Here is a 24770-nt window from a genome sequence, read left to right on the forward strand (position 1 = left end):
AGGTAAGAGAGCTAATAGTATTTTAGAGTTGATACACACAGATTTGTGTGGACCTATGCCAGTTACTTCCTGGAGTGGTGCAAGATATATTTTTGTACTTGTTGATGATTACACAAGAAAAATATTTGTATACTTCCTAAAGTCTAAAACTGATGTATTGTAATATTTTAAAGAATTTCAGGCCTATGTTGAAAATCAAACAGGCATGAGCATTAAAAAGGTGCGCAGTAACAATGTCACAGAATATTTAAATGAACGTTTTAAGAAACAAAAGGGTATTGAACATCAGACAACGGTTAGATATACACCTCAACAAAATGGTGTTGCCGAGAGAACAAACAGGACAATTGTGGAGAAGGCTAGATGTCTACTACAAAGTGCAAATTTAGATCAAAGAATGTGGGCTGAAGCTGTTAATACTGCTGTCTATTTGAAAAATAGATCACCTCACAAGGCAGTCAAGGATTGTGTACCAGAAGAAAAATGGTCAGAAAAAAGGATTGATATTAAACATCTTAGAGTTTTTGGCTGTATTGCACAGGCACACATTCCTGATCAGTTAAGAAAAAATTTGATCCCAAGAGTAAAGAATATTTATTTGTGGGTTACGATGAACATACAAAAGCCTATAGATTGTATGATATGGAAAAACCAGGTCAAATAATCAAATCAAGGGATGTTGTTTTCTTGGAAAATAAATTTAAACTCAAGAAAAACAATAATACTCAGGCAGGTGTTCAAGTAGATGGGAACATAGATATTTTTGAATATGAGATAGAACATGATCAAGTTGAACAACCCATTGAGCCGAATCAAAATTAGGAAGAAGACACACATATAAGTGACAGTGACTCAGACGATACTATAGATGGTTTGATGCCATTGAGAAAATCACAAAGAACCAGGAAGGAAAAGACTTTTCCAGATCATGTGTTGTACTTAGTTTTCGAGGCCATATGTGAAGAACCGTCCACAGTGTCAGAAGCCTTGAGTGGTAACAATGCAGATAAATGGAGGAGAGCAATGGAGGAGGAATATAGTTCTTTGCAGGACAATAAAGTGTGGACATTAGTGAATAAACCTGATGATCAAAAAGTTGTCCAGTGTAAATGGGTTTTCCAGTTGAAGTGTGGGGCAAATGGTGAAAAGAGATACAAGGCTAGACTTGTAGCTCGGGGTTTCACACAACAATATGGGGTGGACTATACAGAAACTTTCTCACCTGTTGTTAGAAACTCTACTTTAAAAATGTTGTTTGCCATAGCTGTAAGTATGGATTTAAAAATTGATCATATAGATATAATCACAGCGTTTCTCAATAGTGATTTAAAAGAGAGAATTTTTATGACCCAACCAGAAGGTTTTAATAATGATAATAGAGTCTGTTTATTAAACAAAGCCATATATGGGCTTAAACAAGCTTCACGGACGTGGAACTTAAAAGTTGAAAAAGTTTTAACAAGTTTGGGTTATGAAAAGTCAAAATTTGAATTACAATTTGTTATTGTAGCTCTGTACGTTGACGATTTTCTACTGTTTTACAATGATTGTAATGAAATAATAAAACTAAAGGGTGTTTTATCAGATAATTTTAACCTTAAAGATTTAGGTCAAGTTAGAACATGTTTAGGTTTGAACATTGAAAGAGATCAGAATAAGCAAGAGTTAAGATTGAATCAAAAGCATTATATTTTATATTTACTGGAAAAATTTGGTATGTTAGAGGCTAAACCAATTTCAACTCCTATAGAACCTAGATTAAAATTAGAAAAAGGTAATTGTTGTGATGAAAATATTCCTTATAGGTATTTGATAGGATCTTTAATGTTTTTGGCAATTAACTCAAGACCGGATATAGCTTTCTCAGTAAGCTACGTGAGCCAGTTTAACACTTGTTATTCTGATACTCATTTTCAGCATGCGAAAAGAATTTTAAGGTATTTAAAAGGTACAATTGATTAAAGCCTTATTTTTAAAAAGGGTGATCTAGAGTTTAAAGGGTTCTGTGATGCTGATTGGGGAAATAATTTGATTGATGGAAAATCATATACTGGCTATCTCTTTTTATTCTCCGAGGGGGCAATTTCATGAGAATCTAAAAAGCAAGCATCAGTAAGTTTATCAAGTACTGAAGCAGAATATGTTTCTATTTGCCAAGCCACTAAAGAAGCCATATTTTTGAAGGGTTTTTTAAATGAAATTTTAAAAATTGACAAAACAATTTTATTATTTAATGATAGTCAGAGTGCGCAGAAATTAGTTTTGAATCCTGTATTTCATAATAGGACAAAACACATAAATGTAAAATATCATTTTATAAGAGAAGCAGTAGAAAGGCAAGAAATATTTTTAAGATATCTTTTAACTCATGATATGCCTGCTGATATTTTTACGAAGGGTTTGTCAGGGTCCAAGCATAAATATTTTGTAAACTGTTTGGGATGTTTTTAATTTTGGTATAGGTATATAACCATGTACTTAGGTTAAGTGTTTATGTATGTATTTCTTAAGTTCTAGTATACACTGGATTAAGTGGGGCTGTTAGAAATATGTACATTGTAATCCAGTTTTATACAAAGGATGCCATGTCTAGGTTTGTTAAGCTTGAGTTCAGCAATATTGTGGGTAGAGATTTAGAGCAGTATGACTAAAAGAGGGCACTAGTTGTGTTGAATTTTGTTTTATTTAATATACACATGTTTATTGTTAGGTTATGTGTCTGTCTGTCAGTCAGTCTGTCAGTCGTCCGGTTTTAAAATAATGAGCTGTAATTTGTCGTTTTCTTTGTCTTAATAAACTTTATTTTATCCAACCGAGATATATGGTTTATTACTAGATTCCCACATTCTTACTTTCAGGAAATAATGTAAAAGTAAAAAAAAGAAGTAAATATTGATGGATACCACGAAAAAGAAAAAGTACCTCAAGACGATTATAAAATACTCTTAATGAGACAACCTTGCCATCCGGCTTCAGCATATTTAATAAATCATTAATAAACAATTTTCGAAATTCTAGGTTTTTCAGAAAACGTCATTAGAAACTTTTGAAAATATATGAAGGGTATTTTAGAGAGTGTTTTGGTCAGTTGATTTTGTTTTGCCTGAGCTAGCGGTGCTTTTCCAGTTAAAAAAAATGAATCGATTTGTTGCTTTGGTGGTTGTTGTTACCTTTAGCGCTGTTTTGGCAGGTAAATAAGTTATTTATTATTATTTTATTGTCATGCTCTCTATCTACTAGAACGCTAATAATTTTTTAAGCTATTGGCAAGAATTTTTATTATTAATAAAAGCAAATAGATGTCTCTATGTTTAAGATGTCTCTATATTCTTAAGTTTTGTCATAGACATTAGATGGAACGTCTATGGATTTTATTTTAATTTCAACTGTGCTAGTGAATATACAAAAGAAATTAATTTGGCAAATTTCTTAAGGCATCTAGCTTCAAAAAGCTTACAAAATCTATTTTGTACTAAGACTTTATTATTCTAAGCTTGGATTCTCTACATTTACTTTAATTATTAAAAAAAAATCTATTTGTTAGAAGGCCAATAAGTTTCAACTATTTTATAAAATTTATGAAAGTATTTTTAAAAATATGCTTTTTTTATTTGCCTAAATATTTATCATCTAGAATTACTCTATTATTGATATTCCAAGTCTTACTCTTTATTAATCTAATATTTCTTTTAAGATATTGGCTGTCTATTGTGTAGAATCTAATGGTCTTCCTGTTTAGAATAGAAAAAACTATTATAGTGCTCCTTTTTTAAATAAATAAATATCGTCTTTAAGTTAGAACGTCTCTGGATATTCAATTCTTTCTCCTAAATATGTTTATTATACACGCAATGGCATTTTTCATTTAATAAACAAATAATCAAATTCTATTTATTAGAACGTTATTTTATTAGTATCACTTTCATAGTTCTCCATTTAGTTTGTAGTAAAATATCAGCGTGTATTTTTTTAAACATTCACCTATGAGTTAGAATATCTATGGTTTTTACTGTTCTTACTAGTTACCACATGAGAGTTTTTGTTTATTCATTAGAATCTTTATGGTCTAACTCAATACATTTGGAAGAAAACATTCGCTGTCTATCTTGTAAAACTTCTATGGTTGTATTTATAGGAAAATTCAATGGAATATATTTTTCTCGCAACGTCATTGTTTACTTGTTAAATCAATATTTAATTTTATTTTCCATTATTTTTACAAAAAAAGTGCCATCTTTTTTGACAATAAAGTTAAAATTAAAATTAAAAATACTACTCAGGGATTTTAATTTTCAATACCTAGTATATTTACATGGAAATTTGTTTCTATCGACATGCCAACATTTTGATTCTTCCTTTCACTTTTATTAAGCTTAACAAAAGTCTTTGTTAATTGCATCCATGCTTTTTTAATACTTTTTCGAGCAACTTGTTTTAACTGTGATGTTTTGATTGTTTCATTTACGTTATATGAAAACTTATTTACTTGTTACAACGTTGATAGTTTTCCTATAAACCGTTGAGGTATTTTCAATGAAAAAATCGTAATCTATTTGATAGAAAGTTTAAAGTTTTCAATGAAAATTTACTACCGTCCAAATACAAACATTTATACAATACAAATAACTTATTGAATTAAAGAAAATAACTTTTATCGTATCTTTCAGCTCCTCATTCCCCGGGCTATGCAGGGTAAGTAAATACAAAATAGCCTGTCAAGCTTTGACAGTAAATATTTTATACACTGCTTACTTTCCAAAAAATTCATTCTCATCTAATGATTATTTTACTAGATCATCTTCTAAAGCTTCAGCAAGCGCGGAGGCTAGCAGCTTTGGTAAGTCTGTAGGAAAAGAAAGCAAGCATCAATACAAATATTTACCTTTTTAGGTCAAGGTTTTGGGGCAAATAATGCTGGTGGATGCTGTGGAGGTAAGCCTAACACTAGCTATTGAAACTATAAATATAACCAGTTTACTTTTAATATAGGGTCGTTTGGAGGGTTTGGAGGGTAAGTCACATCTGTAAATAAAATTAATTTTTTTGTCATAAGTTTCTTTTAATTCAGAAGCTCTGCTAATGCCGGAGCTCAAGCAGGCGCAGGGAGCTTTGGTAAGTTATTCTAAGTTACACTCAAATAAATTACTAAATTCAATTGTTTGCAGGTGCAGGAGGATTTGGAGGGTAAGCCATTATTTGTTATATAGTTAAAAGCAATATCAATACTTGAAATGTACTATAACGATACTTACCTATTTAGAAGCTCGGCGCAAGCCAATGCAGAAGCTTCGGCTGGCGCAGGGGGTATTGGTAAGGAAATATACTTAAATTGTTGGTAATTTGAACTGAGTTACCATTGATTTTTAGGTCACGGGTATTTAGGGAATTCAGGGTAAGCCACTCCAATTTCACTGAAAAAAAAACGGAATTTCTTATTGCTTTTCTTAGATCTTTTAGTTCAGCTGATGCCGGGGCAAGTTCGTTTGCTAGAGGTAAGTTATAAAGTAAGAGATTAAATTTTCCAAAAAAAAAATAATTTTATTTTTAGGAGCTCGTGCCCCAGTTGCGTAAGTGTCAGAAAACCATTTGTTCCTGTATTATTTGTTTTACATTATCATTATTTTTAGTCAATTTGGTATTTCCGGTGCAAATTCGCACGCGCATTCGGTAGGAATCAGTGAGTACTATAATTATTTATTACTTTATTTTTATTTATTCTCAATTTATTTTAGGCAGCCCATTTGGAAGCATTGCAGGGTAAGATGCTAAAAAAGTATTAAATAGTATCTCCATATTAGAACATCGATGGTTTTTATATAAATTCAACTCACTTTTCTTCATCGACATTCTAACATTGACACAAGTTTATAGAGTAATTTTAATTCCTTGAATATATTTTTTTCTCTACTACACAGTAGTTCGTCCAATTCTCACGCAGGCGCAGCTGGATTTGGAGGATTCGGTAAGTCCGCTTAGAGGTGGTGCTACTATCGACCACTCATCAATTTATTTCTATTTTGTTTATAGGAGCGGGTGCCCATGCTAACGCCGGCGCAGGCGCAGGATTTTTTTAAATAACCAAGACTGATTTGGATTTAATTTAAATTGCGTTATTGTAAAAATAAATAATTTGTAGAATTGTGTTTTGTTGTATTATTTTAGAAAATAGCAAAATATGTTAGTGTTGGATTCCCGATTTGGGCGTGGCGGCATCATGAACTATCGATTTACTGACAAATAGATAGCAACCGATTTCCTTTCTTAATTAATATTTCATTTTGTCGGTAGTAAAAATCCAAATAGCGCGGCGGTGCATTAAATATAGAAAGAAAGAAAGAAAGAAAATGTGCTATATTATGTAAGACAAAACAAAATATTGTGTACAAGCATCCTAAAAACTAAAAAATTCCAAATTCACTTGAAATTTCAAATTTCAAACAAACATAACATCTAAAACATTTTACCATAAAATTTACACACATTCCCAAAATTAATTATAACAAAACAGACTGAAAAAATTTAAAAAAAGCATCTTTTTGATAAATTTAATTAAAAAATAAGTAAAGCTGTCAATAAAACAGAATTTAGAGGAAGTAAATTAAAATATTTAATAGGAACCAAAACTAAAACACTAAAATGATGTCAGAGCACAGGTCAAAAGGTATCATTAAAAAAATCGTCAAGGCTATAATATGCCCTGGATAATAAAAGTGATTTTAATTTCTTTTTGAATTTCTTAGCTTCTAAAATTTGTCTGATACATAGAGGAACATGGTTGTACATTTTTTTGCTAAGGTATATAAGTAAGTTCTTGGTGAGGGAGGATGTAGGGATTGGTAAGGGAAAATCGTTAACCTGGCGAGTCATATGACCAGTGTTAGAGGGAGGTTTAGGACATTTATGAATAAGAGTAGCTGTTTCTAAGATAAAAAGAGAAAAAGGAGTTAGGATTTTTTGAGATATAAAGAGAGGTTTACAAGAATCTCTTAACCCAGCGGAACATAGGTATCTAACTGCCTTTTTTTGAATCACAAAAATTATGTTTAATAATCCCTTGTTGCTCAAACCCCAAAAAGGCAAGCCATAACGAAGATGGAACTCAATAAAAGAAAAGTACACTGAACGTGCCACTACCTCTCCCACCTCATGCCCCGCCATTCTTACTGCAACGCATCCAGAGGATAATTTTGATGCAAGATTTAGGATATGATCTTCGAAGCGAAGGCGACCATCAATGGTAATACCAAGGAACTTACAGCTTTCTTTGTATTGTAAGGGGGAGTTTTCACTAAACATAAGGCCCTGAACGTCATACTTAAATCCCATAATAAAGGTTTTGACCACATTAAATACAAGCCTGTTTGCAGCACACCGCTCCGATAAAATCTCGAGATCCTTAAAAACCTGGGCTCTAACATTATCAGAATCTCTATGATTCCATAAAATGGTGGTATCATCAGCAAACTGAACCACTTTGCCCTCCAGTTTTAATGAACCCAAATAATTTTCATAGAGCAAAAATAATAGTGGTCCTAACACTGAACCCTGAGGTACTCCAGTTTTAAGGGAGCTGAAATCGTATAAACATCCAGATACTGTAACTCTTTGGGTACGATTAGACATATAGGATTCCAGCCATTGCATTGCCACACCTCTAAAGCCATAATTATTGAGCTTTGACAGCAGTATTCCATGATCTACACAATCAAATGCCTTGGATAAATCGCAAAACACTATCGCCGCGGTCTCTCCAGAATTTAACGACACATAGACACTCTTCAAAAAGCCGAAAACAGCGTCATGAGTCCCTTTTCCCGTTTGAAATCTAAACTGATTTGCAGATAAAATGCAATTATGTTGCAAAAAAGACAAAATTCTGATTGTTGCAAGTCTTTTAACGATCTTGGAGAGGGTAGATAATATAGAAATTGGACGGAAATTACAAGGCTCACTCAAATCTCCCCCCTTATAAAAAGGGGTAACCACTGCCTCTTTCAAACATGCTGGAAAGATGCCATTATAAAAGGAATTGTTTATGGCAGAAGCTAAGGCACTCAATGCTGAGTCAGGCAAAAGAAGTAGTAACTTTAACGATATTCCATCAGCTCCAGCTGATTTATGGTTTTTAAGCTTTTAATTGCATCTTCAACGTCAGTAAGGCTAACAGGATAAATGGAAAAAGAATTTTGAACTGACCCTTGTTGAATAAAATGCAAAGGATCAATAATAGTATTCACATCCTTGAGCAATAAATGAGGAATATTACAGTAATAATCATTTAAACTATTTGGTCTTACTTCTGGTTCTGAAACTTTCTTGTGAGAATACCTGAAGTCATTTATAATTGACCAACATTCTCTCTGCCTATTTGAGGACACATTCAAGCGGTCACTATAATATTTAACCTTAGCTGCTTTTATCGTCTTTCTGTATAGACTACGATATTTCTGATGATAAAGAATAATGTTTGCATTAGTTGTATACTTGCACTTGTATACTTGGTTTTCTATTTTTCATTTTAAGCCTCTTTTTAGGAAAACACTGATTGATCTTGCCACATAGCACAAGAAATAACAAAGTAAACGGGTCAGGGCAAAGCTGTATAAGAAAAAGCATTGAAATTTGCTCTGCTGAAAATTCTTCCTATATAATGAGATGAAGGAAATACAGTGTTGCATGGAATCCTAGCGAGAATGGCTTCATGGTCAGAAATACCAGATGAGAGTACTCTACATGACACATCGTTTAAATTTGTACACAAATAATCAATATTAGTTGCAGATGAGGATGTTATACGTGTGGGTGAAAGAACATGTATTTTAAAGTCATAAGATTTCAATATACTTAAAAGGGATGCATGATAGGATAGCAAGCTTACATCAGTGAAGTTAATATTAAAGTCACCAGCCAATATAACTATGGAGTGTAGAGACAATTGGGATAATAGAGAATCAAGTTTGTCCAGGAACATACCAATATCTCCTGTGGGTGGTCTATAAACTTTGGTCTATGGACTTTGTAGTTAGCTTCAAACTTCAGACGCATTTTCTTCAGGAACACTCTACTACAATTTCCACATCAACGGGTGAATTTGGCTTACATGGTAACTGTGTTGGAGACTTTATATTTACAAATTTAGATACGTTTTGCTGTTCCTTTAATGCACAAATATCGGAATAGCAAGTATCTTTTTCAACTTCCAACATCTTTATAGACTGGATCATATTCTTATTCATCTTAGTTAAATCATTAACTTCCTTTTGAAAGATATTTATTTGCATCTTATAGGTTGCAGATTCATTTTCTAATGTTTTTATTGTTACAATTAAATTTTTATTTAAGGTATTTAACTCATTGATTCCTATATTGAAATTTATTTTTTCCTCTTCACATACTTTTAATAGTGACAGTAACTCACATTCTTTATTTTTTAAATTTGTTAATTCAATTTTAAGTTCATCATTAAGTTTGTGTAGATTATCTAGGGAGGAGGAAAACTTCTTTTCGGCCTCTGACACTTCATCTTCAAACACCAAACTAGTTCTTCTCATTCTCTCTATATGCCTATCCTTTTCTTTTAGTTCAATCAACAACTCATGAATCTTCTGCTTGTAAGACTTCTTTTCATTCTCATTTACATTAAAATTTATTTGACATTTTTCTGAGCATAAAATTTTGTAGCCTCTCATTTTTATGGCATCAGAATTTCTATACAAACAACTTGGGTGGAATATAGACATACAAAAGATCCAGCTATAATTTGAAAACTCCTTTTTTTGACAGCATTTGAAATTACGATTCATTTTAATAAATTAAGGAATATATAAATACGGGTAGACAGGAATTGCTAAGGTCAATGCCCGCAAAAGAAGTCTAGTTAGTTAAAATAGGAAATATTTATAAAACAAAAAAAAACAAAAAAAATATTGACTGAAGCAGGAACCTGGTAATTAGTGTACGGAAATATAGCACGTCGATGTGGTTGTAAAAAAAAACAAAACTGAGTACCGGCGTAGCCTCCTACGAACTTAAACACGACCGTCACGTATGACTGCTAAAACGATACTGATGATTATCCATGCTCTTTTTCCAAGATGGCTCTCATACGCCATTTTAAATTTGGAACCGTCACATTTACATCAATAGTTCATAGTCGATAGTAAAAACTGACTCGTCGAAAGCATTCGACTCTATCGATCATAATGTGTTGCTTCACAAGCTTAAGGTTTATGAGTTTAGACGTGTAGCTTTCAATTTGTTCAAATTACTTATGTGATCGTAGGAAGTTAGTATCCTAGGAAGGAAAAATCTCCGTGTGCAGAATAACGATTTTGCCTCTATTCAGATCTGAGGAAGTATTAGGCTTTTTGCTGATGATACTCTGATCGTTTGGCGTGGAAGTAGTGTTGGAATACTTTAACAAATGATTGATAATGATTTACTTTTCATAAATAAAACTTGGTATAATAGTAATAAAGTATTCTTTAACATAACAAAAACTAATACGTTAACCTTTAAATGTTATCTAGCTAACATCTCTTCAAACCATTATCAAATGCTTTCCGCTGTAAGTGCCAAATTCCTGGTCTCACAATTGATGGGACTTTAAAATTTGAGGAACACATCGGGGTTCCTTCATAGAGTTGTCATCTAGTTGTTATGCTTTAAGAGTGCTTTCCGATCACTTAGAGCGACTTGTACTGAGATCTGTTTACTTCTCCTTAGTTAAGTCTCACATTGCTTATGGAATAGTATCCTGAAGTTGTTGTAGTATCACCAGTTTTTCTTCAGTATTATCTTACAGAAACGGGCTCTAAGGTTCATGTTTAAAATGTTTTTTCAAAATCAAACAGTTGATTTATAAGACTGCCTTTAAAATGGTGCCCACCCGCCTAACTTTGAAAGACTAAACTATAATTTTTTATGTTAATAGATAGTTTGCCTGTTAAGCTATGATCAAATTTACAAAATTAACGAATCAAAACTTAAAGAGGAGAGCGGAACTCAACCCACCCACTTTATATTATCAAACAATCGATATTCTGACAAATAGAAACGAAGAAAATGGTGGACAAATACAGGGTGTTTCAGAACTATGGGATAAAACTTCTGGGGGTTGTTCAGTGCAACAGAAGAATCCATTTGAGTATAGGAACCCATGTCCGGAAATGCGTCACTACGCCACTACGGCCCTAAGACGCGTTAAAATTTATAAAAAACATTAATTACCTAAATAGGATCTGCTGCACTTATTTTTACCTTTTGTACATGATACCATAACAACAATTATTTAAAATCAACGCTTATCAATGTCAATTCTCAATGTCATGTTTAAAAATTTTATTGCTTACAATTTTTAAACATTTATTGCTAATGGAAAACTTTACCAATCAAGAATTGGCGGATATGCATTTGGCATACGGAGCAACAAACTGCAATGCACGAGCAGCATCGCGGTTGTATCATGAACGTTATCCCGAACGACAGCATCCTGGATACAAAAAGTTTATTGCGGTTCATCGGCGGCTCGCTGAGACAGGCATGTTTAAGGCCAAGATGCATGATACTAGTGTTGCTCGAATTTGAAGAAGAGGTGCTTCAGCGAGTTGCCGATGAACCATCAAATAGCATACGTGACGTCGCTAAGAATATGAATACGAGTAACGCTTCTGTCTGGTGGGTACTACACGAGCAACAACTCCATCCTTAACACTTCCAGAAAGTTCAAGGTCTGACTGCAGCCGATTATCATCCTAGAGTTCAATTTTGTCGATGGCTTCTGGATCACATCATTGCACAACCTAATTTTTTACGATATGTTTTGTGGACCGATGAAGCCTCTTTCACAAGAGACGGTATTTTTAATAGTAGGAATAGCCATGTTTGGGATGAAGAAAATCTTTATGCAATTTTTCCAAGAAAACATCAGAATCGTTGGTCTGTCAACGTATGGGCAGGCATTGTTGATGATTATTTAATTGGGCCATACCTTCTACCGGAACGGTTAACAGGACCTATTTATCTGCGTTTTTTGGAGGAAGTTTACCCAGAACTCCTTGAAAATATTCCACTAAACGTTAGACAGCAAATGTGGTTTCAGCATGATGGGGCGCCGGCTTACTTTGCTGTACAAGTACGCGAGTATTTGGCTCAGCGGTTTGGTCACCGTTGGATTGCCAGAGGTGGAGCAGTTTCTTGATCCCTGGTTTCGATTTAAAGTCGCTCGATTTTTTCTTGTGGGGACATGTAAAGTCTTTAGTCTACGAAACTCCAGTAGAATCAGAGCTAGACTTAATTAGACAAGGAGCTAGAGGATCAAATTTTTAGTGTAGTTCGCCGAAATCATGTGCGGCGTTTAAATCGGTGTATTGAGATTGGAGGAAGACATTTTGAACAATTGTTGTGATGGTATCATATACAAAACGTAAAAATAAATGCATCAGACCCTATTTAGGTAATTAATATTTTTCTAAATTTAAACGCGTCTTAGGGCCGTAGTGGCGTAGTGACACATTTCCGGACATGGGTTCCTATACTCAAATGGATTCTACTGTTGCACTGAAGAACCCCTAGAAGTTTGATTTCATAGTTCTGAAATTTTCTTTCATAGTTCACCCTGTATATTTGATGATTTTTTCCAAAATGTCGTCTTTCCGCCATTTTGAAAGTTTGTTTTACGTTATCGAATTTTTTAAACTCAATGAGTTAAAATTTGAAAGTAGGAGAATATTGACCCGAGTATTGTAAAATCAATCGACTTTCTGACAAAAAAGTATCGAAGAATTGATTTCTACAATAATTACTTTACTTTGTCTATTTTAAAAAATAAAAATATTTTAATTTTTTAAGATCATTTAGATTTCATAATGTCTTGTCATAGTTGGACAACAAAGTGGAGACAGGTTAATTATTATATTATTAATACACTATTAACATTATCATGTTAATTGCTATTATAATATTGATAAATAGATAACCAAGAAGTAATATTATGTCCACATAAGAACATCGATGGTTTTTATATAAATGAACCTAAATTTCGTTCTAACATTGAGATAAGTTTATTTAGCCATTTTACTGATATTAATAAACTTCATATTCCATATCTCTATTTCTATTTCTCTCTACCACGAAGTAGTTCTTCCTATTCTCACGCAGGCGCCGCTGGATTTAAAGAATTCGGTAAGTCCACGCAGAGATGGCGCTGCCATCGATTTATTTCTGTTTTATCTGTAGGTGCGGGATGCCATGTAAGCGCGGGCGCAAGCGCAGGAACTTTTTGGCTCCCTTCATTTAATTTACATCGTTTTGTTGTTAAAATAACTTATAGAAATATGTTTTGTTGTTTAATTTTATAATATACCAAAATATTTCAGTGGCATGCCACCGACATGCGGATTTGGGCCTGTATCATGAAACATTGAGTTTTTGACAAATAGATAGTGAATAATTTTTTTTCTTTATTGTTGATTTATTTTTTCAATATTAGAAACACTAATATAGTTCCCAGTAGCGCACTAAAGAAAATATTTGTAATTTTTTTTGGCAAGATGGCATTCATTTGTCATTGTAAAAGCTGGAACTTTCATGTTTAAGTCAATAGTTTGCTAGTCAAAACTGATAAGTGTATGGAGGAGTTTTGACTCGCCCACTAAAGAATAAAACTACCGACTTTGTAACCAAAAAATAACGATGAATTTCTTTCTTTAGTTTAATTTTTCATTTTTTATAGGATAAAGACATACAACCGATAGATTCAAGAATAATATTTTTTACGTAATCTTAATTGGCTGCAACTTTGTGTATGACAGACCAGTACTGAATAATACTATTCAAAAGAAAAAATCTTTAAGAATGCTGATGCCATTTTTGTCCCAGTTCTCGGACTCTCAAGAGGATCTATGGAGTTTAGTAGTAAGGTAGAACATAATTCTCCTTAACCATATCGTAAAGGTTATCAATGAAAATTGTCCTCGAACATCAAATTTTCAAAAGTCTTTTCTATATAATGCCACAACGTTATGGAATAATCTCTCAATAAATACTAAGAATATGAAAAAAAAAATTGCAAAATATATAAAAGAGTTTTTACTAAAATCAGAATAAAACGCAAAAGTTTTAGAATTAAAATATACACGTTTTTAAAATGCTATAATATATACATATACTTAAGAGCCTCTCAGTGTTCCCGAAGCCCCTCTCGGATGTTGTGGATCAGTTCTCCTTTGTCTGTCGGGGTACCACTGAGCCAGATTAGACCCTTTGCGCACCCTTATACATGTGACTTTTTATTTTGTTTCTTTTACTTTATGAATACAACGAGATATTTTTTAAGCCTTTCGTTCTGTTAAGTTTCCAAGTTTAATAAATGTTAAGTATTAGTAGTAGTAGTAGTAGTAGTAGGGTTGTATCACTCCTGGCATACTTAATGCCAAGTGTCAACGATTTTAAAAATCGCGATAACATCCTTTTTGTCTAAAGAAAACTATGTGATTCTTCTGCAATTAGTTTTTAGTTAGAATTGTTTTTCTTTTTATAGGCAAATAAAGTATTTTGAAAATTTTACGGCTTATCGGAAAAGCAGAATAAACAAATAATGGAACAAACGCAATACAATCTAACGCATGCATATAAATTTTTGGTAAATAATTATTTCTCTAGTCCTATTAATAACAACACTTTAATAGTTGATAATCTAGACGAACTTTTTTTTTAATAATAAATGTCCATTCTATACGCAATAAAACAGCCGAGGGATTGTTTTTTAAATGGGTTCCTCAATTAAAATATTATCTTATTATAGAACATAGGCAAAAATTATGAACTTATTTATCTTCTGAATTATATTCAATCATTATTACATACAAATTCAAATTCTGAGTGGAGACATAAATAAAGATATATTAAGTAATGATATAAATACTACAGATTATCTTTCTATTTTAAGATCATGTGATTAATCACCCTTGCACTCGCACAACTTTCACAGCGGCTACATGTTTGGACCAAATGTTGGCTACATGTTGGATATTCATTAAAATAAATACAATAAATTACTCTCTCAACCTGAATTCATATAGTGAGGACGCTGAGACTGAACTGAATTCAAGGGTGTGTTCGAAAAAAAAAACGCTCGGACACGTCGATTTTTATTTCTTCTCAAGACCCTCTGTTAACTGTTAACCTATTTCTTTATTATCCAATGCGAGAAGCTCGTGAAACAGAGAGGTATGACTTTTTTGAAAATACATAATATTCTCAGTATATTCCAGTTGGGATTTCTGAAGGGGATGGGTACCCATATACAACTTTTTTATGAGTAGTATGGGCAGAAAAATCGAGGTGGTATTTTTGCGGCAGTGTTTTACGATTTTTCAAAAGCCGTTGATTTATCAATGATAAACTTCTGCTGTTAAACCTTCACCTCTAGAGCTTTAGGGGCATAGCCCAGTTTTACTCGAGAGATCGTTCCCAGCGTGTGTTCATAGATTTTGCGAGCTCGAACTGCGGTGCATTACAGTGAGGAGTCCTACAAGAATCTGTTTTAGGATTAAGATCTTGATATACATGAAAAGTTTACGTTATTTGCCGACGACATGACACGTCTATTTTGTGGAGCAGCTCTTCCATCAGGTCTCTTCTCACTCTTCTATATTTACGGACCTGGAAGAAATTAAAAATTGGAGAAAATGCAAAAAAAAAGATCATTGGGATAAAGGTTCCTTATAATCAAAGATCCCTTATAATAAATTGTATAGTTAAGTTAGTGTTTAAGATCTGCTAAGCCATACTTTATTGCATTTTCGCTCTATTGGTTACATCTTTAGAGATAAGGTCACTTGTAAGTAGTTTTAGTTTATTTTTTTCTTTTCCCAAGATGCTAGACATTGTTTGCGAAATTCGTCGAGAGTAAAATAAAGAATTTTAGTTAGTGGTAAAACTGTCTCGTGATTTGAGAGTCGTATCAAAGGTTCCAACCATAGGACTACAAGGTTTTTTGTTTCAAGGGTCTTATAGTTAGGAAATTGATCTTGAGGTGTTCGAACTAGACATACAGAAAAACAGCATGAAGTTTCTTGGCTTAATTATAGATGAGGAACTGAAGTGTAAAGAATATTTACAAAATCTTGCAGCAAGGGTAATCACCTAGGAACTTAGTTCACAGGTTGGTAGGTCGGTATATTTTGCCTTGATTGAATCTTGTCTTAGATATCGAATCTGTTTGAGGGAAATACTAACCGCTATCTCTTACAATTGCTCTTTATATTACAAAAATCTGCCCTACGTTCTATTTATAATGCAGCGGTATATTTCTACTTCCAACCTAACGCGAAAATCTATCTTCTATGAAAGCATAAATGTTTTCAATCACCAAACAATATTGAACTGGCTTCGACACTAGCTCTGTTCGGAAAACAATTTTGCACAACGAAGTATTTCTAGTGGAGAAAGCGTACTTATACTATTCCATTGTAGAATTTTATTCTAATTCATTTAAATATTCTAGTTTTCCTTTTTAAAATTTAATTATGTTTTTTATTTTAAATCGTTAAGTATCGTGTTGCATGAGCATGCATGTTTTATTATGGCAGCTGTTCTATATACTTTATATGTTATGTGTACTTTATACTTTATATATTTCAAGCCGGTAAAGGGACTCATGATGCTGTTTTTAGCTTTTTGGAGAGCGTCTATGTATCCTTGAATTCTGGAGAGTCATCGGCGGCAGTGTCTTGTGATCTATCCAAAGCATTTGACTGTGTGGATCATGGAATACTGTTATCTAAGCTCGATAAATATGGTTTTAGGGGCGTAGCGTTGCGATGGCTTGAGTCCTATCTGTTAAATCGTACTCAGAAGGTTACAGTGTCAGGGCGTTTGTCTGCTTCTAGATCCCTAAAATGCGGCGTTTCCTAGGGTTCAGTATTGGGACTACAGTTATTTTTACTGTATGTGGATGACTTAAGTTCATTGAAACTGCAGGGCAAGGTGGTTCAGTTTGCTGATGATACCACCATACTATTGAGCCATAAAAATTCTGATTATATTAAGACTTGTATCCTTGAAGACCTTCAGATTTTATCAGGGGGGTGTGCTTCCAACAGGCTCGTGTTTAATGTAAGAAAGACGTCTATTATGGGGTTTAAGTGCGATGCTCAGGGTCTGATGTTTGACGAAAATTCCCTCTTGCAGAATAAAGAGTGCTGCAAGTGCTAAGGAATTACCATTGATGGTCGCCTTCGGTTTGAAGATCATATTTTACATTTAGCTGGGAAATTATCTTCTGGATGTTTTGCAGTAAGAATGGCAAAACAAGAGCTGGGAGGGGTGGTTGCACGTTCAGTGTACTTTTGACTTGTAGAATCTCATATTCGGTATGGCTTGCCTTTTCGGGGTTTAACCAATAAGGGGCTACTTAACATTGTCTTTGTTATTTAGAAAAAAGCAGTTAGATACCTGTGTTCTGCTAAGTTAAGAGATTCTTGCAAACCTCTCTTCATTTCTGAAAAAATCCTAACTCTTTTTTCACTCTTTATCTTAGAAACAGCTGCTCTTATTCACAAAATTCCCAAACTACCCTCTGACACTGGCCATTTGACTCGTCGTTTAAATGATGTTCCCTACGTCTTCCCTTACCAAAAACTTATTAATTTACGTAAGTAAAAAAATTTACAATCATGTTCCTCTATGTGTTAGACATATATCGGATGTTAAGAAATTTAAAAGAAAATTAAAGACGCTTTTATTGGCTAAGGCATATTATAACCTGTATGACTTTTTTAATGATAGGTTTTAACCTTGAACATGTTGGAAAGTTTTTTTTTTCCTTTTTCTTTTCTAGTTTTGTCAACAAGTTTACCTTTATTTAGTAATTGATTGTTTTATTTAGTTATCTTTAATTTAAGTATGTTCAAAAAGTTTTGTCTTTTTGTGTTTAATTTTGTTCATTGTTTTGTCAATTTTTAAAATTGTATTTTTGTTTTGTTTTTTTTTAGCTTGTAGGATGCTTGTACACAAGATTATTCTTACGTAATATAGCATATTTTCTTTCTTTCTTTCTATATCAGGAGCTCCAGGATTGAAATTTGTATTAAGAATTATTCAGCCGCTACAAGGCAACACATACTTGATTCATGTAAACTTAGCTAATTTCCTTGAACGCCTTTAGGACACTAACATTAGAGCTATAAGCTATCAATCTTTTATAAAAATGTGGATATCGAAGAAATCATCAGGGAAAGACTCAGACAAGACGCAATTGCCTTCATAACTCCTACCTCTTATTTAAAGATAGGTTTAACGCTCAGACGAAGAACGGGCTCGCCATTACCTCTAGTGAGGGCAAATGAATCAGCATTAATAGAAGGACAGCTCAATCCAAGCCCATAGCCACGTGGGGCTTCGATATGTCGCTGATTTATTAGTTGGGACAAAAGCAATACAGAGCTAACAAACTAAAGACATCACCTATCGTAAACCAATACCACAGAACAATAACTACAATACAACTCCAATCATTCTAAAAATTCAGAGATTGGAGGAAAACTTAATCTGAGAAAATTAATCTGAGACCATTGACTTTTTCTTCCTCCAATCTCTGAATTTTTATTATTAAGAGGTCTCTTTGAGAAAAATTGACTACTTTTTTGATTTCAATCATTTAGGTTCAACAAATCATTAACAAAAAAGCTAGAATTCATTAAAACTCTGAGGGCAGCCACAATATGCAACAACAAAGTTGACCTCAACAAGGCAATAAAAAATACCACCAAAAACTTGTAGCAGAACCGGTATCTAAGTAAACTAATAAAGATAGCCGGCTAACAACTGGACGATACTATAGGGTTTTTAACGATTCCATGCATCAAGAAAACTTCGAAAAAAAATGTTTTGAAGAGAACCAGATAGATAGAAAGAAGTCCGTATACCAAATTCCCTCTGAAGGGCGTATACCAATAGGCGAGACGAAGCGACCAAGGGATGGACACGAACAAGAGATGTATACAAATCAGGAATAGCAAAACATGCTTGTTCCAATTGCCACAACATACATTGGACAGAATATTTTGTGAAAGGAGCAACATTGAAAGAGAAGATTCCTGGAAGCAACCTATATCACGCAAAACTAAGGAATATTTAGTCAGTCATATAAATAAATTTCATTCCAAATGTTCACTTAATTGTCTTTTAATACCTTTATCTCTTAGAGCATTTTGATGTCTGTAGATTTTATTTAATGAAAAATATTCACATCTTTAGGGAATAATATATGACGTGAAAATATAAGTAAATATTAATGGATACCACGAAAAAGAGAAAGTACCTGTAAGACTGCTATTAAGTACTCTTAATTAGTTAACCCTGATATCCGGCTTAAGGACATTAAATAAATCATTAATAAACGATTTTCGAAATTTTCGGGTTTTCAAAAAAGGTCATTATTAATTTTTGAAAATATATAATGAGTGTTTTAGAGAGGATATTGGTCAGTTTCATTTGCTTTGCTTGAGCGAGTGGTGTTTTTCCAGTTGTATAAGATGAATCGATTTGTGGCTTTGGTCGTTGTTGTTACCCTTGGCGCTGTTTTGGCAGGTAAATAACTTAATTATTAATAATTTTCAAGCACTACCTACTAGAACATTAATAATTTTTAAGTAAAAGTCATTGGCAAGATTTTTTTTATTCATTATAGCAAGTAGGCATCTCTCTGTTAAAATATCGATAGGATTTTCATATTGAATTCCAAGAATAAATAAGAATTTGGTCATGCTCTATTTGTTAGAACGCCTATAGGTTTCTAAACAAGCATTCATCAATGAGGCGTTATGATTAGATCGTCACATTAATTATAATATTAAAAACATTATTATGGTAAATTTTTTAAAAGATCTAAAATCTTCCAAAGCCTATTTATAATCTAGGATTATCTTATTATCCAGATTCTTATAATGCACGAATGTGGTTGTTCATTTTACGAAACATTGTTTACTTTGTAAAGGCTGAAATTGTTGAAATAGTTTCGAAGGGGCATACCGCGGGACGTTAGTAAAACCACATCTTTTAAAGTCAAAATCTATATTAAAAGTTCAAACCAAAAGTATATATAATTACATCCATACACATTTACAAGTCAGCACCTTTTTTAGTATTTCACCACTTGCTTAATATAAAGACCCACTTATTTCCTAATAGTTTGCAATTTTAATGTACCAAATTATGACATCGTGTGGAGGTGCTAATAACCTCTAATATTATACTCGTAATATAGGATATTTTGCAATTATCTAATTTGCTCAATAAACATCCGTTACACCTCCCCGATGAAAAAGTAAAATTTTTTTTATACAATTATGATAAAATTTTTGCTTTGTAAAGTATAATCCTAATCCCTTGGTAAACTATTCTAGCCCAAAATATTGTTAACCCTATTATTTATTTTATTTTTTTTTTAATTAAAATATTTTTTCATGTTATTCTTATGCACCTCTAATTGTTTGTCTCCTAATTCTAAAACTACATTACAACCCTTATCTTCTAGAACTACGTAAGGACCCTTAAACAGTTCTTCCATTTTATTAGTCCTATTGTCGTTTTTCAATAATACCCTTTCTCCTACATTGTAATTAATTTGTTTTGCTCATGTGTCAAAATTTTGTTTACGAATTATTTTTGTTTGAATTAAGTTAGTTTTAGCATCATTCCAGGATGTCTGTAATCTAAATTACATTAAGCTCGCTAGGATATTCATCAATGTTGTATATTGGTTCTGTTCGTTTGTCAATATTTGAAGGTATTAAAGCTTGCTTTCCGAATACTAATTCATAAGGTGTATATTGGGGCACTGTGTACAGTATTATTGTATGCGAAACACCCACAGATGTAAATAGCTCCGCGGAGCTATGTCTCCGCAAGGTTGGGACTCAGAAATGTTTGTCCCTTGCCGATAAGGTGTCCTTAATCATCTCATGGTCAGAACCTCATTGTTTTTGTATGTCGAATACACACCTTTCCTTAGCAATTTGGCAATATCCGTGTCCCTTTGATTGTCCTGCATCTGTCCTTTTTATTCTGTGTTTAATCCCTTTTTCTACAAGCATATTGTACTATAGGGAACCCCTGTTGCAAAGCACTACAATCATTTGTGAACTGAGGATCATTCCTTAGATTGTTATTGACATTTAAATGAATTTGTTTGGCGTCTGTACTTAAACAATTACGTTTTAAAACTGCTTGATTTTTCCCTGTAGCTTCTACTTCCCTTGCTTCTTTTTGCTTCCTCAACACTAAAAAATTAACTATCAGAACTATGTAAGTATAAATCACTGTCCAGATCACTCTTATTGTTTTCCTTACAAATGTTATTGTCTTTTTTGTGCACCCACAGTCTCCACAAGCCCACACAAACACTTTCCTCTTCATTTGCCAAATTTTTCTGCCTATTTTCCCAGGGTCTAACATTTTAAGGTCTTTAGGTATAATACCAAAACAAATCCACAAACACAAATAAAAAAAACACACTTCCTCTACAAAAAATGTAAACGGATACAGGCCAAATTCTCAACATTCATAAACGTGTAAAAAGCAAAACCGGCAAAACTCATCAAATAATAATACCCTCACATGACCCCCCACCCGACTATTAAAGGTGATATTTTTTTTTGGTAAGGTGAGGGAATGCTCTTTTACGCACACCCAGCTTGAGCTGGGTAGTGTGGGACTCTCCTAGATAGGAATACCCACTAAACCACTCACCAAGCAAGGTTTGACCTCTCACCTCCACTGCCCGGTTACGGATCGGAAAACCTGCTTAACCGGAACCTCTATGTTCGGTTGCCTCTTGCTCTTTTCTAGAAGAGCGCCTCTTTTCAGAGTGCTGTCTCTTCCCTGTATCTCCGTATTTCTACGGCAGGGCTCGTAGTTCTTCAATCATTTCTGGGATGCTTATAAGCAAATCCCTGGGAAAGGTGATAGACCCATCCAACAACTATTTTGAAGGCGATAGACCCATCCTTAAAGATCTCTTTAAAAACACGACGAAAGTAATACAAAAACAGCCTAAAAATTTATTAGGGTACGGCCCCGTAATCTTCAAAATCAGTGGGATAGAGAAAGATACAAAATCACTTGCACAGCCTGAAGTAGGAATTACCGGAACGTAGGTATTTTATCTTTGTTTAATAGACTGGCTAAAAAGAGGTGACAAGTCTGTGAGTGCTGGAAGTGTTTAAAATATTTTGTAAGATGCTTCGATTTTAGTCCGCGGTCAATTTTTTGATATTATTTTCTTATGATATTATTTTCTTTCTAAAAATTGACACTTTCGAAAGAAAAATAAAAAATACTATAAAACATAGGGTTTTACATATATTTAAAATGATTTCATAGATAAACAATATAAAATTTTGCCATTTAAACATGTATATCATGCGACAATAAATACGACATAGGCGCACGGACTAGTTACTGCGGCATCTGCGACACATCAAAGATTCTAATAGATCTCTGAACTGGACTTTACCCTGTAATTTTTCCAGTCGCTGCTATAAACCGCAGCCAAATTTGTTTTCTTAGATAGAATATTAATGGATTCCCATTATTTAAAAAAAACTCGTTTTAACTGTGAGCTCTTTATTTCTCCATTTAATATGAGCATTTATAAACTTGTTTATTTGATAGAACATTGGTGGTTGTCTTATAATACTCTGGCGTTCTCTTACAATCGACAAAATCAGAAGGCTTTAGAAAATGTCCATTTACTAGAACGAAATAAAAAAATCTTTGTCTTTGTGTAACATTGATGGTTTTTCATTGTTTCTGTCATTCACATCCACTGAAGTTGTTTATTTGTGAGAATGTAACTTTAACGAATTTTCTCGATTAAATATAATCATTCCCAACCTTCTTTTTTTGTTAGAAAGTTAAGGAATTAAAAAAATAACTAAATTTTAAATTATGTTTCAGCTCCTCATTCCCCGGGCTATGCAGGGTAAGTAAACCCAAACTAACCTACCTGGCAATCTTTGACAGTTATTAATTTTTCTAGTGGGTCGGTATTAGTGAACTCTAACGCGAACGCTCTAAGTGGAGGAGGATTTGGTAAGCTCATTTAACCTCGATCCCTCACATTTGAAACAATACTTTTTTTTTCAGGATCGATTCCAGTTGGTGGGTCCTTTGGGTAAGTTATATACGACATACTTTCCAAAAAATATATTTTAATATAATATTTATTTTATCAGATCATCTTCTAAAGCTTCAGCAAGCGCGGAGGCTAGCAGCTTTGGTAAGTTTTTAGTAAGCAAAATCAAGCGTCGTTACAAATACTTCCCTGTTTATGTCAAGGTTTTGGGACAAATAGTGGAGCTGGGGCTGGTGGATGCTGCGGAGGTAAGCCTAACACTAAATAATAAAACTATAAATAAAACAAGTTTATTTTTACTTTAGGTTCTTTTGGAGGGTTTGAAGGGTAAGTTACATCATGAAATAAAAATATTAAAATTTTTTGACAATTTTATTACTAACTAGAAGTTCTGCTAATGCCGGAGCTCAATCAGGCGCAGGAGGAGTTGGTAAGTTACTTTTAACTCCCATTAAAACAGTAAACTAAATATATTTTTTTCTTATTTCAGGTACATTTGGAGGGTAAGCTTTTATTTTTTTAAACCTTAAAACCAAATATTAAGCGAAACGTACTATTTTAGTAGCTCGGCTCTTTCAAATTCCGGAGCTCAAGCTGGGGCCGGTGGAATTGGTAAGTAACTCTATCTAGTTCAATAGAATTGTATGATTTATCATTATTTTTTTAGGACACGGATATATCGGAAACCCAGGGTAAGCAACGCTTTTCTCGTATTAAAAATGGTCTCTTTGATAGCTTTTTTTTAATAGATCGATAAGTTCTGCAAATTCTGGAGCTCATGCAGGTGCAGGAGGTTTTGGTAAGTACTTTCGAACTTTAAATTAAACAATTTAATAAATTTATCTATTTACAGTTCCCGGTTCATTTGGAGGGTAAGCCATTCTCTTATTTAATAGTAATACCAAAACTTGAAGGTTAGATTGAAAAGTACTAATAAGGTTTACCTTTATAGTAGTTTAGCCAATGCAGGCGCTGGAGCTGGAGCTAGTGGTTTTGGTAAGCAACTGTCTCCAGTTTGTAAAATTGTGTACTGACTGACCTTTGTTTTTTAGGTCACGGAAATTTAGGGTAAGCAACGGGTTTATCACTGTTAAAAATCTCTAAACATATAGCTTTATTAGATCCATTAGTTCATCTAATGCGGGAGCTCACGCAGGTGGAAGAGGTGGTGGTAAGTTACTTCAAACTTGAAATTTTAAAGCTTACTACATTTAATTTTTTCTAGCTCCAGTGGGCTTTGGAACATTTGGAGGGTAAGCAATTATTTGTTTAAATATTATCATGGTAAATATAAAGCAAAAGTTACTTTTTCAGTAGCTCGTCGCAAGCGAATGCTGGAGCTGATGCTGCCTCAGGTGGTTTCGGTAAGCCAATATAACTATCTTAGTTCCATTTTCTAGTAACTTCCTAATGTTTTTTAGGTCAAGGATATGTAGGAAATTCAGGGTAAGCACTGTTTAGAATGAAATTTCTAAATATATAGATTTATTAGATCTTTTAGTTCTTCTAACGCCGGAGCTCAAGCAGGTGCAGGCAGCTTTGGTAAGTTATTTCTAACTTACACTCAAATAAATTACTAAATTAAATTGTTTGAATTGTAGGTGGATTTGGAGGGTAAGCCATTATTTGT

General features: G+C 33.3%; 2 protein-coding genes across 2 annotated transcripts; both read left to right on the top strand.

Annotated features, from left to right (window-relative positions):
* The first annotated feature begins 2763 nt into the window (after positions 1-2763).
* Positions 2764-6143, top strand: LOC126733428 (spidroin-1-like). The gene is made up of 15 exons (XM_050436740.1): positions 2764-3190; positions 4668-4692; positions 4794-4837; positions 4891-4932; positions 4990-5011; positions 5069-5112; positions 5166-5184; positions 5261-5310; positions 5368-5392; positions 5449-5492; positions 5549-5567; positions 5628-5677; positions 5733-5757; positions 5916-5962; positions 6028-6143. The coding sequence occupies exons 1-15, from the start codon at positions 3136-3138 to the stop codon at positions 6072-6074; spliced, it is 558 nt and encodes a 185-aa protein (XP_050292697.1). The 5' UTR covers positions 2764-3135; the 3' UTR covers positions 6075-6143.
* Positions 6144-19502: 13359 nt separating this feature from the next.
* On the top strand, positions 19503-24758 carry LOC126750142 (keratin, type I cytoskeletal 9-like). Its single transcript, XM_050459652.1, has 21 exons — positions 19503-19593; positions 22963-22987; positions 23045-23097; positions 23152-23179; positions 23241-23284; positions 23344-23388; positions 23446-23467; positions 23527-23570; positions 23631-23643; positions 23703-23752; positions 23808-23832; positions 23890-23939; positions 23994-24012; positions 24093-24136; positions 24193-24208; positions 24262-24311; positions 24366-24393; positions 24455-24504; positions 24562-24586; positions 24633-24682; positions 24742-24758. The coding sequence occupies exons 1-21, from the start codon at positions 19539-19541 to the stop codon at positions 24756-24758; spliced, it is 753 nt and encodes a 250-aa protein (XP_050315609.1). The 5' UTR covers positions 19503-19538.
* Positions 24759-24770: the final 12 nt, after the last annotated feature.

Source organism: Anthonomus grandis, chromosome 2, assembly GCF_022605725.1.
Source record: "Anthonomus grandis grandis chromosome 2, icAntGran1.3, whole genome shotgun sequence".
Taxonomy (NCBI): domain Eukaryota; kingdom Metazoa; phylum Arthropoda; class Insecta; order Coleoptera; family Curculionidae; genus Anthonomus; species Anthonomus grandis.